The sequence below is a fragment of the Entelurus aequoreus genome, linkage group LG23, assembly GCF_033978785.1.
Source record: "Entelurus aequoreus isolate RoL-2023_Sb linkage group LG23, RoL_Eaeq_v1.1, whole genome shotgun sequence".
Lineage (NCBI taxonomy): Eukaryota > Metazoa > Chordata > Actinopteri > Syngnathiformes > Syngnathidae > Entelurus > Entelurus aequoreus.
Genome location: NC_084753.1, coordinates 6350516 through 6367719, shown reverse-complemented (window position 1 = coordinate 6367719; position 17204 = coordinate 6350516). Strand labels below are relative to the sequence as shown.

At 39.7% G+C, this 17204-nt stretch overlaps 1 protein-coding gene across 2 annotated transcripts in view; it reads right to left on the bottom strand.

Moving 5' to 3' along the window:
- Window positions 1-1297: 1297 nt before the first annotated feature.
- si:dkey-206f10.1 (adenylate cyclase type 8) overlaps window positions 1298-17204 on the bottom strand; it is a 56125-nt gene continuing 40218 nt past the window's right edge. For both annotated transcript variants that reach the window (XM_062033985.1, XM_062033986.1), the window contains exons 18-21: window positions 9715-9807; window positions 9537-9651; window positions 6214-6416; window positions 1298-1602 (exon numbers count right to left, since the gene is read on the bottom strand). In XM_062033985.1, the coding sequence (XP_061889969.1) occupies window positions 1387-1602; window positions 6214-6416; window positions 9537-9651; window positions 9715-9807 (627 nt within the window). In that variant the 3' untranslated portion in view covers window positions 1298-1386. The remainder of the gene's footprint in view (window positions 1603-6213; window positions 6417-9536; window positions 9652-9714; window positions 9808-17204) is intronic.

Here is a 17204-nt window from a genome sequence, read left to right as displayed (position 1 = left end):
TATTTCAAACGTTCAAATTATTTCAAAATTACGTAACAGTGTACACAACCCAAAAGTAGTGAAATTGTCACGTTGTGTAAATGGTAAATAAAAACAGAATACAATGATTTGCAAATCCTTTTCAACTTATATTCAATTGAATAGACTGCAAAGACAAGATATTTAACGTTCGAACTAAGAACTTTGTTATTTTTTGCAAATATTAGCTCATTTGGAATTTGATGCCTGCAGCATGTTTCAAAAAAGCTGGCACAAGTGGCAAAAAAGACTGAGAAAGTTGAGGAATGCTCATCAAACCCTTATTTGGTGACTTTTATGGCTAATTGGGCTTGGGTCGCAAGCTAAGGTGTGATCATCCTGTAGCTGGCCGCCTCTGGAGAGAGTGTATAGTGTTAAAGGCTGAAACATCCAATGACCCAGAGGAACACTACTGATGATGCGCACACGTACATTTTATCCGTCAGGTCTTCCATTCACGTTCACTGTTCATTTTTAATGTGTTAAGTCATTTTATGCATTTGTGTTTCGCACAAGAGGTAGAACATCTTACTCTGTGTTTTCTGGAAACATCCCACAGGTGAACAGGCTAATTGGGAACAGGTGGGTGCCATGATTGGGTATAAGAGCAGCTTCCATGAAATGCTCAGTCGTTCACAAACAAGGACGGGGCGAGGGTCACCACTTTGTCAACAAATGCGAGAGCAAATTGTCGAAAAGTTTAAGAACAACATTTCTCAACCAGCTATTGCAAGGAATTTAGGGATTTCACCATCTACGCTCCGTAATATCATCAAAAGGTTCAGAGAATCTGGAGAAATCACTGCATGTAAGTGATGATATTATGCACCTCGGATCCCTCAAGCGGCACTGCATCAAAAAGCGACCTCAGTGTGTAAAGGATATCACCACATGGGCTCAGAAACCCACTGTCAGTAACTACAGTTGGTCGCTACATCTGTAAGTGCAAGTTAAAACTCTACTATGCAAAGCCAAAGCTATTTATCAACAACACCCAGAAACGCCGCCGGCTCCGCTGGGCCCGAGCTCATCTAAGATGGACTGATGCGAAGTGAAAAAGTGTTCTGTGGTCTGACGAGTCCACATTTCAAATTGTTTTTGGGAACTGTGGACGTCGTGTCCTCCGGACCAAAGAGGAAAAGAACCATCCGGATTGTTATAGGCGCAAAAGTCTTTGCAGTCTAGTCAATTGTATATAAGTTGAAAAGGATTTGCAAATCATTGTATTCTGTTTTTATTTACCATTTACACAACGTGACAACTTCACTGCTTTTGGGTTTTGTACGTTTATGGTAATCCACCAGCTTAGTGTCAGTGTGGTGAATTTAGTGATGGTAGAATTGAAGGCAGCTACAAATTGCGCCTCCATCAGCACTTGAGGGTGCAGGGCGCCAGCGTGAACCCCCCGTTGGTCTCCCTCAGCTGCTCCTTGTGTCTGGCTTGGACTAGATTGAACACTATTCCCGCCAGGGTCATGCGTCCCCCGGTCCTGCTGCCTAGACGGCCATCTGCGGATGTGTTGGCCAGCTTGCTGCGCACGGTGCTGATGAAGTAGGTGCGCACCTTGCCCCGACACTCGCTTACCTGCAATGACAACGTCAGCGATTATGCACGAGTTCCAATATTGTGACACCACCCACTGATAGATGTCACGATTGGTTTGGCTCTCGGATGGCCTTATGACAAACTGGTTTTGAACTTGTGCAAAGTGAAATAATCTGTTCCAGTGTCAACACTATTATAATCTTAACTAGGCTGACCATATTGTGGAATCCCAAAAAGAGGACACATACTTTATATATGCGTGCCATACTCAAACTTGCTTTATAAATAATAGATTTATTTAAATAAAGCGTTTTTTCTCCTCTGTTGACAGCAGTGTTGGTGCTAAGAATTTTCAAAATGTCATAAAAATGGGGTCCCACAGTAAATTTTTGGGGTCGCACTTTTTTGTAAGCGTTTTGAAAAAAAAAAAGATAAACGTATGCATTATCCCAGGGGTCGGCAACCCAAAATGTTGAAAGAGCCATATTGGAGCAAAAATACAAAAACAAATTTGTCTGGAGCCGCAACAAATTAAAAGCCATATTACATACAAATAGTGTGTCATGAGATATACATAGAATTGAGATGACTTAAAGGAAACTAAATGAGCCCAAATATAGCTACAAATGAGGCATAATGATGCAATATGTACAAATAGCTAGCCTAAATAGCATGTTAGCATCGATTAGCTTGCAGTCATGCAGTGACCAAATATGTCTGATTAGCACTCCACACAAGTCAATAACATCAACAAAACTCACCTTTGTGCATTCACGCCCAACGTTAAAAGTGTGGTGGACAAAATGAGACAGAAAAAGAAGTGGCATAAAACACGTCCTAGAAAGTCGGAGAAAGTTATACATGTAACAACTAAGGTGAGTTCAAGGACCGCCAAAATTAGTAGGACAAAACGGCGCTTGCCAAATACTCGCATGTTTAATACAAACAGTGTGATTTATAACAATTAGGGAGGTTTGTGTCATGTTTGTCCTCCTACAGAAACCATATTAAAACAAAAAATAATTTTTTTCCCCTCATCTTTTTCCATTTTTCATACATTTTTAAAAAAGTTTCAGAGAGCCACTAGGGCGGCGCTAAAGAGCCGCATGCGGCTCTAGAGCCGCGGGTTGCCGACCCCTGCATTATCCTGTTATATCTCACATTCTAATCCAACTTTTTTTTATTGGCATTTTCAAATACAGAAAAAAGTGCAAGTCGGAACAGTACAATTTTAAAGTCAGAAAATTCTTCACACCCTTTCCCTTAAAACCCAAATCCCCAGCCACCCTCCCACCCCACTCAGGTCACACCAACAAGGGACATATGGCACAATCATATAACAAGTAAGACGACAAAGACAGACATCCTCACATACACACACACATACGAGGCCAGAGACAGACAAACAGGCTGAAAGGAGAGAAAGGGAGAAAATAAAATGAAAATTAAATTAAATTAAAACAATAATAATGAATAAAAGGGAGATTATTCCTCATCTGCGTCCGGGGATAAATCAAGAGAGTTGACATACAGCAAGAAAGGACTCCATGAGCTTTCAAACGCTTGAGCCGAGCCTTTTAGCGAAAACCTAAGTTTTTCTAGTTTTAGATTGTAGAGAACCTCTCTAATCCAACGGCCGTGTGATGGGGGGCGAGCCAGCTTCCAATTAAACAAAATCAATCGCCTGGCCAGCAAGGTCGTAAAAGCAACAGCGCGTTTTAATGATACCGGGCACATGTTATCGGGGCATACGCCAAAAATGGCTGATAATGGGTTGGGGGGAAAGTTTTGACCGTATGCTTTCCCGATCGTGTCAAAAATATCCTCCCAAAAGGAACATAGTTTAGAGCAGGACCAGAACATATATCTCACATTCTATATTGTGTTTTGGAAAAAGGTTGTCATGAACGTTACTTAATTCATTAAAAAAAAAAAGAAAAAAAGAAAACTAATTTGTATTTGTATTCAGTTATACACTACTGTTCAAAAGTTTGGGGTCACATTGAAATGTCCTTATTTTTGAAGGAAAAGCACTGTACTTTTCAATGAAGACAACTTTAAAGGCCTACTGAAAGCCACTACTAGCGACCACGCAGTCTGATAGTTTATATATCAATGATGAAATCTTAACATTGCAACACATGCCAATACGGCCGGGTTAACTTATAAAGTGACATTTTAAATTTCCTGCGAAACTTCCGCTTGAAAACGTCTATGTATGATGACGTTTACGTGTGACGTCAATAGATAAACGGAAGTATTGGTACCCCATTGAATCCAATACAAAAAAGCTCTGTTTTCATCTCAAAATTCCACAGTATTCTGGACATCTGTGTTGGTGAATCTTTTGCAATTTGTTTAATGAACAATGAAGACTGCAAAGAAGAAAGCTGTAGGTGGGATCGGTGTATTAGCGGCTGGCTGCAGCAACACAACTAGGATGACTTTGACTTGGATAGCAGACGCGCTATCCGACGCTAGCCGCCGACCGCATCGATGATTGGGTGAAGTCCTTCGTCGCTCCGTCGATCGCTGGAACGCAGGTGAGCACGGGTGTTGATGAGCAGATGAGGGCTGGCTGGCGTAGGTGGATAGCTAATGTTTTTAGTATAGCTCTGTGCGGTCCCGTAGCTAAGTTAGCTTCAATGGCGTCGTTAGCAACAGCATTGTTAAGCTTCGCCAGGCTGGAAAGCATTAACTGTGTAGTTACATGTCCATGGTTTAATAGTATTGTTGATTTTCTGTCTATCCTTCCAGTCAGGGATTTATTTCTTTTGTTTCAATCTGCAGTTAAGCCCGATGCTATCACGTTAGCTCCGTAGCTAAAGTGCTTCACTGATGTATTGTCATGGAGATAAAAGTCACTGTGAATGTCCATTTCGCGTTCTCGACTCTCATTTTCAAGAGGATATAGTATCCGAGGTGGTTTGAAATACAAATCCGTGATCCACAATAGAAAAAGGAGAGTGTGTGGTGTTAGGATCCGCTGCTCGGATCACAGTTTGGTTACAGTTTAGTGTCACGTGTGTTTTGTTTCTGTTGCCATGACGGCAGATTTTGCTCACCTGCCTCTGGTTAGCGTTTCGGGACGCGCACCTGTTGCCCGAGCGCTAATCAGAGGGCTATTTAGTCTTCGCCCGGGCAGCACTCTGTCTGGCTTCCTAATTTGCTTTCATGCAACAAGTTACGACCACTTTGTTTCCTGCTAGCTCTCATGCTACATTATTTTGCTTGCTAGCTCCCACGCTAGTCGTTTTTGTTTTTTTTCTGTCTGAGTATGTCTTAAATAAATCATTTTTCCTACCTGCAAGCTGTGTCCGAGCCCGTCTGCATCCTTGGGAGAACACCACCGCACCTCGATGCGACCAGGTCGTCACAGTACTGTGACGACCTGGTCGCACCTCGATGCGACCAGGTCGTCACAGTACTGTGACGACCTGGTCGCATCGAGGTGCGGTGGTGTTCTCCCAAGGATGCAGACGGGCTCGGACACAGCTTGCAGGTAGGAAAAATGATTTATTTAAGACATACTCATACCTCGATGCGACCAGGTCGTCACAGTACTGTGACGACCTGGTCGCACCTCGATGCGACCAGGTCGTCACAGTACTGTGACGACCTGGTCGCATCGAGGTGCGGTGGTGTTCTCCCAAGGATGCAGACGGGCTCGGACACAGCTTGCAGGTAGGAAAAATGATTTATTTAAGACATACTCAGACAGAAAAAAAACAAAAACGACTAGCGTGGGAGCTAGCAAGCAAAATAATGTAGCATGAGAGCTAGCAGGAAACAAAGTGGTCGTAACTTGTTGCATGAAAGCAAATTAGGAAGCCAGACAGAGTGCTGCCCGGGCGAAGACTAAATAGCCCTCTGATTAGCGCTCGGGCAACAGGTGCGCGTCCCGAAACGCTAACCAGAGGCAGGTGAGCAAAATCTGCCGTCATGGCAACAGAAACAAAACACACGTGACACTAAACTGTAACCAAACTGTGATTCGAGCAGCGGATCCTAACATGTGGAATCCAATGAGCCAGCTTGTACCTAAGTTACGGTCAGAGCGAAAAAAGATACACCCTGCACTGCCTCTCTAGTCCTTCACTCTAACGTTCCTCATCCACGAATCTTTCATCCTCGCTCAAATTAATGGGGTAATCGTCGCTTTCTCGATCCGAATCTCTCTCGCTCCATTGTAAACAACGGGGAATTGTGAGGAGTCCTTCCTCCTGTGACGTCACGCTACTTCCGGTACGGGCAAGGCTTTTTTTTTTATCAGCGACCAAAAGTTGCGAACTTTATCGTCGTTGTTCTCTACTAAATCCTTTCAGCAAAAATATGGCAATATCGCGAAATGATCAAGTATGACACATAGAATGGATCTGCTATCCCCGTTTATATAAAAAAAATGTCGATTCAGTAGGCCTTTAAAGTCATTTTGATAGTAGGCTAATACAGACACTTACATCATGTGTTGCCTTCATTATAACACTTATATAAGGTTTTACATTTTTTGCGGCACCAGACAGATTTTTTTGTTGTATTCTTGGTTCAATATGGCTCTTTCAACATTTTGGCGTGCCGACCCCTGGTCTAAGGGGCGATCTAAACCAGCGTACCTATGACATGACAGCAGGAACACTTTGAGACGCTCACCCCCTTGACAAAGATTTCGCCACGTAACTCCAAGACAAAGCCCCACTCCGCCAGGATCCTTCTGGTGACCTCGGGCACCTGGATGCGTCCGCTCACCCCTGTGCTGTCCATGCGACTGGCCAAGTTCACCGTAGAGCCCCAGATATCATATTGGGGCTTGCTGGCGCCGATAACACCTGCTACCACTGGGCCGTGTGCAATGCCTGATACACAAAAATGATGGACTTTATCACAGACACTAGGTTTTCTTGGCGTGAGGTCAGTAGGAAACACAGAATGGACAATGACAAGCATTTACCCGATTTTCCGGACCATAGGATTATAAGGCGCACTGCCGATGAGCGGGTCTAGTCAGGTCTATTTTCATACAAAAGGCGCACTGGATTATAGGGCGCATTAAAGGATTCATTTTATTATTATTTTTCTCAAAATGTAAAACCCTTCCTTGTGGTCTACATAACATGTAATGGTAGATAAATGATAAATGGGTTATACTTGTATAGCGCTTTTCTACCTTCGAAGGTACTCAAAACGCTTTGACACTATTTCCACATTCACCCATTCACACACTGATGGAGGGAGCTGCCATGCAAGGCGCTAACCACCACCCATCAGGAGCAAGGGTGAAGTGTCTTGCTCAAGGACACAACGGACGTGACTAGGTTGGTAGAGGCTGGGGATCGAACCAGGAACCCTCAGGTTGCTGGCACGGTCACTCTCCCAACCACGCCCCACCTTATACACACACCATAATAATACTGGTATGTTGAAGCACAGTACAATCCATCAAGCGGTGTGGCTTCATAGCTTACCAAAGTCCTACTAAAAACATTTTGACAGATTTTTGAGCGCCGTGTGTAATGTTCTCACTATTATGTTGGATCCACTATGGACTGGACTCTCACTATTATGTTAGATCCACTATGGACTGGCCTCTCACTATTATGTTAGATCCACTATGGACTGGACTCTCACTATTATGTTAGATCCACTATGGACTGGCCTCTCACTATTATGTTAGATCCACTATGGACTGGCCTCTCACTATTATGTTAGATCCACTATGGACTGGACTCTCACTATTATGTTAGATCCACTATGGACTGGACTCTCACTATTATGTTAGATCCGCTATGGACTGAACTCTCACTATTATGTTAGATCCACTATGGACTGGACTCTCACTATTATGTTAGATCCACTATGGACTGGACTCTCACTATTATGTTAGATCCACTATGGACTGGACTCTCTCACTATTATGTTAGATCCACTATGGACTGGACTCTCACACTATTATGTTGGATCCACTATGAACTGGACTCTCACTATTATGTTAGATCCACTATGGACTGGACTCTCACTATTATGTTGGATCCACTACGGACTGGACTCTCACTATTATGTTAGATCCGCTATGGACTGAACTCTCACTATTATGTTAGATCCACTATGGACTGGACTCTCTCACTATTATGTTAGATCCACTATGGACTGGACTCTCACACTATTATGTTGGATCCACTATGAACTGGACTCTCACTATTATGTTAGATCCACTATGGACTGGACTCTCACTATTATGTTAGATCCACTATGGACTGGACTCTCACTATTATGTTAGATCCACTATGGACTGGACTCTCACACTATTATGTTAGATCCATTATGGACTGGACTCTCACTATTATGTTAGATCCACTATGGACTGGACTCTCACTATTATGTTAGATCCACTATGGACTGGACTCTCACTATTATGTTAGATCCACTATGGACTGGACTCTCACTATTATGTTAGATCCACTATGGACTGGACTCTCACACTATTATGTTAGATCCATTATGGACTGGACTCTCACTATTATGTTAGATCCACTATGGACTGGACTCTCACTATTATGTTAGATCCACTATGGACTGGACTCTCAGTATTATGTTAGATCCACTATGGACTGGACTCTCACTATTATGTTAGATCCACTATGGACTGGACTCTCACTATTATGTTAGATCCACTATGGACTGGACTCTCACTATTATGTTAGATCCACTATGGACTGGACTCTCACTATTATGTTAGATCCACTATGGACTGGACTCTCACTATTATGTTAGATCCACTATGGACTGGACTCTCACTATTATGTTAGATCCACTATGGACTGGACTCTCACTATTATGTTAGATCCACTATAGACTGGACTCTCACTATTATGTTAGATCCACTATGGACTGGACTCTCACTATTATGTTAGATCCACTATGGACTGGACTCTCACACTATTATGTTAGATCCATTACGGACTGGACTCTCACTATTATGTTAGATCCACTATGGACTGGACTCTCACTATTATGTTAGATCCACTATGGACTGGACTCTCACTATTATGTTAGATCCACTATGGACTGGACTCTCACACTATTATGTTAGATCCATTATGGACTGGACTCTCACTATTATGTTAGATCCACTATGGACTGGACTCTCACTATTATGTTAGATCCACTATGGACTGGACTCTCTCACTATTATGTTAGATCCACTATGGACTGGACTCTCACACTATTATGTTAGATCCACTATGGACTGGACTCTCACTATTATGTTAGATCCACTATGGACTGGACTCTCACTATTATGTTAGATCCACTATGGACTGGACTCTCTCACTATTATGTTAGATCCACAATGGACTGGACTCTCACTATTATGTTAGATCCGCTATGGACTGAACTCTCACTATTATGTTAGATCCACTATGGACTGGACTCTCACACTATTATGTTGGATCCACTATGAACTGGACTCTCACTATTATGTTAGATCCACTATGGACTGGACTCTCTCACTATTATGTTAGATCCACTATGGACTGGACTCTCACTATTATGTTAGGGGGGGTTACCCACATATGCGGTCCTCTCCAAGGTTTCTCATAGTCATTCACATCGACGTCCCACTGGGTTGTGAGTTTTTCCTTGCCCTTATGTGGGTTCTGTACAGAGGCTGTCGTTGTGGCTTGTGCAGCCCTTTGAGATACTTGTGATTTAGGGCTATATAAAAAAACATTGATTGCTTGATCGATACAGGTCACACTTATCACTTCACCATGTACCAAATAAAATAGCTTCGAGGTCGGTAAGCGCAACCAAAATTATTCCGTACATTAGGCCCACCGGGTTATGAGGTGCACCGTCGAGTTTTGAGAAAATGAAAGGATTTTAAGTGCGCCGTACAGTCCGAAACATACGGTATTCAGATCAACTTTGTATAAGCTGATGTTGTTCCTTAAGTGTGTGCACAGTCAGCTACTTACCGACACGGAGCTGAAAGTCTTTGGCCGAGTGCCTGTTAATCTCCTTCAAGGTCTCCTGCATGGCCAGCGCAAACAGAACCAGCTCGCTCAAGTGATTCCATTCATCCATGCACACCTAAAGCAGAGTCAGACGGATGCGGACTTGAAACAGGCACATTTAAAAGAAGTTACGTCACACCTGTCTGTCTGGAGCGAGACCAGAGGCGGCCATGTAGCAGCTCCCGATGGTCTTGATCTTCTCCACATAGTGGAAGTACGACTCCTCCAGTAGCTGAAGAGGAACGCAGCAATTAGAACTGGTTTTCAGGGCTCCGTGAAGATGCCGACGACAAATATACAGTGGTGTCTCCACTTAAGAGTGTTTTGAGCTGTTATGCTTTAAGTTGCGAGCAAAAATGTTAGTTACAAGCATCCTGCAAAATGGTTGGCATAGCAAATACTTATAGTTAGAGATGGACATAGCTTTGTTTACAAGCATTGGAAGGAAGAAAGTGAGTGTGAAGGACAGTGCTGAGAAGAAGTGGATGATATACAGTACAGGCAACAGCCTGTACTGTATATCATAAACAAAAGGTGAGTGCCGCTAAGAAAAGGCATTGAAGCTTAGGGAAGGCTATGCAGAACGAGACTAAAACTGAACTGGCTACAAAGTAAACAAAAACAGAATGCTGGAGGACAGCAAAGACTTACTGTGGCGCAAAGACGGCGTCTTCAATGTACATCCGAACATGACATGACAATCAACAATGTCCCCACAAAGAAGGATAAAAACAACTGAAATATTCTTGATTGCTAAATCTAAGTAGATGCAGGGAAATATCGCTCAAAGGAAGACATGAAACTGCTACAGGAAAATACCAACAAAAAAAAGAAAAAGCCACCAAAATAGGAGCGCAAAGTTTGGACACACCTTCTCATTTCAATGCGTTTTCTTTATTTTCGTGACTATTTACATTGTAGATTGTCACATCAAAACTATGAATGAACACATGTGGTGTTATGTACTTCACAAAAAAAAGGTGAAATAACTGAAAACATGTTTTATATTCTAGTTTCTTCAAAATAGCCACCCTTTGCTCTGATTACCGCTTTGCACACTCTCGGCATTCTCTCCATGAGCTTCAAAAGGTAGTCACCTGAAATGGTGTTCACTTCACAGGTGTCATAGTTTTGATGCCTTCAGTGACAATCTACAATGTAAATAGTCATGAAAACAAAGAAAACGCATGGAGATGAGAAGGTGTGTCCAAACTTTGAATTAAGGAAATGAGTTATCAAAAACATGACAAGGCGTGTAGCCAACTTGTTGAAGCAATTGAACCCCGAATTTCCATACGAGCGCCGGCGGACTCTTTTCGGTTTTTTTTCCACCGACATTAGACTTGGACAAACTTTAATGATCCACAAGGGAAATTGTTCCACACAGTAGCTCAGTTACGAAGGATGGAGAGTAGAGATGTCCGATAAATGCTTTAAAATGTAATATCGGAAATTATCGGTGTCGTTTTTTAAATTATCGGTATCGTTTTTTGTTTTTCTTTCTTTATTTATTTTTTTAAATTTATTAAATCAACATAAAAAACACAAGATACACTTACAATTAGTGCACCATCCCAAAAAAGCTCCCTCCCCCATTCACACTCATTCACACAAAAGGGTTGTTATTAATATTGTGGTTCCTACATTATATATCAATATATATCAATACAGTCTGCAAGGGATACAGTCCGTAAGCATACATGATTGTGCGTGCTGCTGCTCCACTAATAGTACTAACCTTTAACCGTTCATTTTACTCATTTTCATTCATTACTAGTTTCTATGTAACTGTTTTTATATTGTTTTACTTTCTTTTTTATTCAAGAAAATGTTTTTAATTTATTTATCTTATTTTATTTGATAATTTTTTTTAAAAAAGGACCTTATCTTCACCATACCTGGTTGTCCAAATTAGGCATAATAATGTGTTAATTCCACGACTGTATATATCGGTATCGGTTGATATCGGTATCGGTAATTAAAGAATTGGACAATATCGGAATATCGGATATCGGCAAAAAAGCCATTATCGGACATCCCTAATGGAAAGGATAATACACATAAGGGTACAAAAGAGGGTTAAAAACAATGTAAAAAGTAGACCAAAAATGTACCATAATATATAACAATATAAAATATATATATACACTACCGTTCAAAAGTTTGGGGTCACCCAAACAATTTAGTGGAATAGCCTTCATTTCTAAGAACAAGAATATACTGTCGAGTTTCAGATGAAAGTTCTCTTTTTCTGGCCATTTTGAGCATTTAATTGACCCCACAAATGTGATGCTCCAGAAACTCAATCTGCTCAAAGGAAGGTCAGTTTTGTAGCTTCTGTAACGAGCTAAACTGTTTTCAGATGTGTGAACATGATTGCACAAGGGTTTTCTAAACATCAATTAGCCTTCTGAGCCAATGAGCAAACACATTGTACCATTAGAACACTGGAGTGATAGTTGCTGGAAATGGGCCTCTATACACCTATGTAGATATTGCACCAAAAACCAGACATTTGCAGCTAGAATAGTCATTTAGCACATTAGCAATGTATAGAGTGTATTTCTTTAAAGTTAAGACTAGTTTAAAGTTATCTTCATTGAAAAGTACAGTGCTTTTCCTTCAAAAATAAGGACATTTCAATGTGACCCCAAACTTTTGAACGGTAGTGTATATACAGTACAGGCCAAAAGTTTGGACACACCTTCTCATTCACAACACAACCGATGGTCCCAACCCCATTGATAAAGCAAGACATTCCACTAATCAACCCTGAAAAGGCACACCTGTGAAGTGAAAACCATTTCAAGCTCATGGAGAGAATGCCAAGAGTGTGCAAAGCAGTAATCAGAGCAAAGGGTGGCTATTTTGAAGAAACTAGAATATAAAACATGTTTTCAGTTATTTCACCTTTTTTACATAACTCCACATGTGTTCATTCATACTTTTGATGCCTTCAGTGACAATCTACAATGGAAATAGTCATGAAAATAAAAAAAACACATTGAAATCAGAAGGTGTGTCCAAACTTTTGGCCTGTACTGTATATGTATATAATAAACAATATATAACAAATAACAATTACAATGTACAAGTATACAGCATATACAGCATAACAGCTGCAGCAACAAAAAAAAGAGCAGCATAAAAATATAAGAATAGATGAAATAAAGGTAAATACAACAGAAAATATACATTAGAAACAAAGAAAGAATTACTAACATAGAAGGTGTCAGGTAATAGACAGATATCATCTATTGCTGTATGGCGAGTGATTATACAGCTGGACGGTCATTGTCCTCGTTTTTTCCCATTAATTTGTGGCGCCCTCTATGGGTCGTGGTTACAATTATTTGGAAGAAATGCTAGCAAACATGTAATACAAATATCCTCAAACTTTTATAATCATTAGAAAAATGCTCAATGACTTATGGACAATTAACTTTTTTTACATTTTTTCGACATGTTCGACAACCAATCTTGCTAAAATTTGGCACACATGTTCTTGTCAGTCCCTTAAAAGTGTGTATCGAATTTTGTGGTAATTCGGCAAAACACCCCAAAGTTACAGTGGGTTATTCTGTAGAGTATGTTGAGCTGTGTGAGAAATTTCAAGTCAACTTGACTGTTGGGCTTTGAAAATAGCGCCACAATATAGTGCAGTTTTTTTTAGAAGCATAATAGCAAATGCAACATAGTAGAGGCGTATATTTTGACAAATGTTTATCCTTTTGTGTGCAGCAGTTCAAAAGTAGAACACTTCCACCATTGATTGTCTTCGTTTTTTACCATTAATTTGTGGCGCCCTCTATGGGTCGTGGTTACAATTATTTGGAAGAAATGCTAGCAAACATGTAATACAAATATCCTCAAAGTTTTATAATCATTAGAAAAATGCTCAATGACTTATGGACAATTAAACTTTTTATTTTTTTTACATATTTTTGACATGTTCTACAACCAATCTTGCTCAAATTTGGCACACATGTTCTTGTCAGTCCCTTAAAAGTGTGTATCGAATTTTGTGGTAATTCGGCAAAACACCCCAAAGTTACAGTGGGTTATTCTGTAGAGTGTGTTGAGCTGTGTGAGAAATTTCAAGTCAACTTGACTGTTGGGCTTTGAAAATAGCGCCACCATATAGTGCAGTTTTTTTAGAAGAATAATAGCAAATGCAACATAGTAGAGGCGTATATTTTGACAAATGTTTATCCTTTTGTGTGCAGCAGTTCAAAAGTAGAACACTTCCACCATTGATTGTCCTCATTTTTTACCATTCATTTGTGGCGCCCTCTATGGGTCGTGGTTACTATTATTTGGAAGAAATGCTAGCAAACATGTACCGGTAATACAAATATCCTCAAAGTTTTATAATCATTAGAAAAATGCTCAATGACTTATGGACAATTAAACATTTTATTTTTTTTTACATATTTTCGACATGTTCGACAACCAATCTTGCTAAAATTTGGCACACATGTTCTTGTCAGTCCCTTAAAAGTGTGTAGCAAATTTTGTGGTTATACAAGCAAACACCCCAAAGTTACAGTGGGTTTAACTGTAGAGTGTGTTGAGCTGTGTGAGAAATTTCAAGTCAACTTGACTGTTGGGCTTTGAAAATAGCGCCACCATTTGGTGCAGTTTTTTTTAGAAGAATAATAGCAAATGCAACATAGTAGAGGCGTATATTTTCACAAATGTTTATCCTTTTGTGTGCAGCAGTTCAAAAGAAGATTTCACCATTGATTGTCCTCATTTTTTCCCATTAATTTGTGGCGCCCTCTATGGGTCGTGGTTAAAATTATTTGGAAGAAATGCTAGCAAACATGTAATACAAATATCCTCAAAGTTTTATAATCATTAGAAAAATGCTCAATGACTTATGGACAATTAAACATTTTATTTTTTTACATATTTTCGACATGTTCGACAACCAATCTTGCTAAAATTTGGCACACATGTTCTTGTCAGTCCCTTAAAAGTGTGTATCGAATGTTGTGGTAATTCGGCAAAACACCCCAAAGTTACAGTGGGTTATTCTGTAGAGTGTGTTGAGCTGTGTGAGAAATTTCAAGTCAACTTGACTGTTGGGCTTTCAAAATAGCGGCACCATTTGGTGCAGTTTTTTTAGAAGAATAATAGCAAATGCAACATAGTAGAGGCGTATATTTTAACAAATGTTTATCCTTTTGTGTGCAGCAGTTCAAAAGTAGAACACTTCCACCATTGATTGTCCTCGTTTTTTACCATTAATTTGTGGCGCCCTCTATGGGTCATGGTTATAATTATTTGAAAGAAATGCTAGCAAACATGTAATACAAATATCCTCAAACTTTTATAATCATTAGAAAAATCCTCAATGACTTATGGACAATTAAACATTTTATTTTTTTTACATATTTTCGACATGTTCTACAACCAATCTTGCTAAAATTTGGCACACATGTTCTTGTCAGTCCCTTAAAAGTGTGTATCGAATGTTGTGGTAATTTGGCAAAACACCCCAAAGTTACAGTGGGTTATTCTGTAGAGTGTGTTGAGCTGTGTGAGAAATTTCAAGTCAACTTGACTGTTGGGCTTTGAAAATAGCGCCACCATATGGTGCAGTTTTTTTTAAAAGAATAATAGCAAATGCAACATAGTAGAGGCGTATATTTTGACAAATGTTTATCCTTTTGTGTGCAGCAGTTCAAAAGTAGAACACTTCCACCATTGATTGTCCTCATTTTTTACCATTCATTTGTGGCGCCCTCTATGGGTCGTGGTTACTATTATTTGGAAGAAATGCTAGCAAACATGTAATACAAATATCCTCAAAGTTTTATAATCATTAGAAAAATGCTCAATAACTTATGGACAATTAAACTTTTTATTTTTTTACATATTTTCGACATGTTCGACAACCAATCTTGCTAAAATTTGGCACACATGTTCTTGTCAGTCCCTTAAAAGTGTGTATCGAATTTTGTGGTTATACAAGCAAACACCCTAAAGTTACAGTGGGTTTAACTGTAGAGTGTGTTGAGCTGTGTGAGAAATGTCAAGTCAACTTGACTGTTGGGCTTTGAAAATAGCGCCACCATATGGTGCAGTTTTTTTTTAGAAGCATAATAGCAAATGCAATATAGTAGAGGCGTATATTTTGACAAATGTTTATCCTTTTGTGTGCAGCAGTTCAAAAGTAGAACACTTCCACCATTGATTGTCCTCATTTTTTACCATTCATTTGTGGCGCCCTCTATGGGTCGTGGTTACAATTATTTGGAAGAAATGCTAGCAAACATGTAACACAAATATCCTCAAACTTTTATAATCATTAGAAAAATGCTCAATGACTTATGGACAATTAACTTTTTTTACATATTTTCGACATGTTCGACAACCAATCTTGCTAAAATTTGGCACACATGTTCTTGTCAGTCCCTTAAAAGTGTGTATCGAATTTTGTGGTTATTCGGCAAAACACCCCAAAGTTACAGAAAGACTTATGGACAATTACAATTTTTTTTTTTTTTTACATATTTTGCCATATTTGGCCATGTTTGACAACCAATCTTGCTAAAATGTGACACACATGTTTTTGTCAGTCCCTTAAAAGTGTGCATCGAATGTTGTGCTTATTCAGGCAAAACCCTCCAAAGTGACAGGGTTCAATACATATTATTTTCAAGGCTTTGAGTATTTCCAGGCCTTGAGTATGAAAACTGTGCTCTAATCCTAACCCCCAACTCTAAAACTAACTATAACCCTCTAGCTATCCTAATGCTAACAACTGACTATTTTTAACTCAACTCTAACCCTTGCTCTAAACCTAATCCTACCCTATTACACTTATATTAACCTTCCTTTAACCCTAACACTATTTCTATCGCCGTGACATCAACATCCTAAACGTGGACCTAACTCTAAAACCAACCCTATCACCATCCCTACCCTCTAAATCAGACCTGGGCAAATTAAGGCCCGGGGGCCCAAATAATTTTTTTTTGAGATCTTTAAGATTAAAACTGTAAACACCATTATGATGTGCAGTGATGTTTTCTAATGACCGTAAGTCTTGAACTGTACAAGGTATTTCAATGGTTGGAATCTGCATTCACACTAGTTACTATGGTCATCTAATTAGTCACTTAGGTCATCTAATTAGATACTATGGTCATCTAATTAGTTACTATGGTAATGTAAGTCACAGCATTGCAGACGAGGCACCAAGAAGTGTGGGTGGGGAGCGTTTCCACAGAGTGTCAGCCTGAAATGCGGGTGTCAGGGACAGACGCGGAAGGAGATTTTTACAACATAGTTCTAAAGCTTAGTGAGGTATCAGATAGATCAGATCGTAGGTAGGTTTATTTTTTACCCTTCACGTTCATATTTCACTGTTTGTTGCATTTTTGCTGCGTTTTTGTAAAATATGTGGATGGAGAGGGGGTGTGATGTTCATATGTTGTCAATATTCAGTGTTTTATCAATCATAGTTAATATTGTAAAACACACATTCTTTATTTTCATGTACATTCTGGGTGTCTCATTCAGTAAAAAAAAATGTCAAATTCCATTCCGTTTTTTAAGGTGGTCTGTCATAACGTTTTTAGCATTCAATCAGACATTATTGTGAGGTTTTGTATTAGT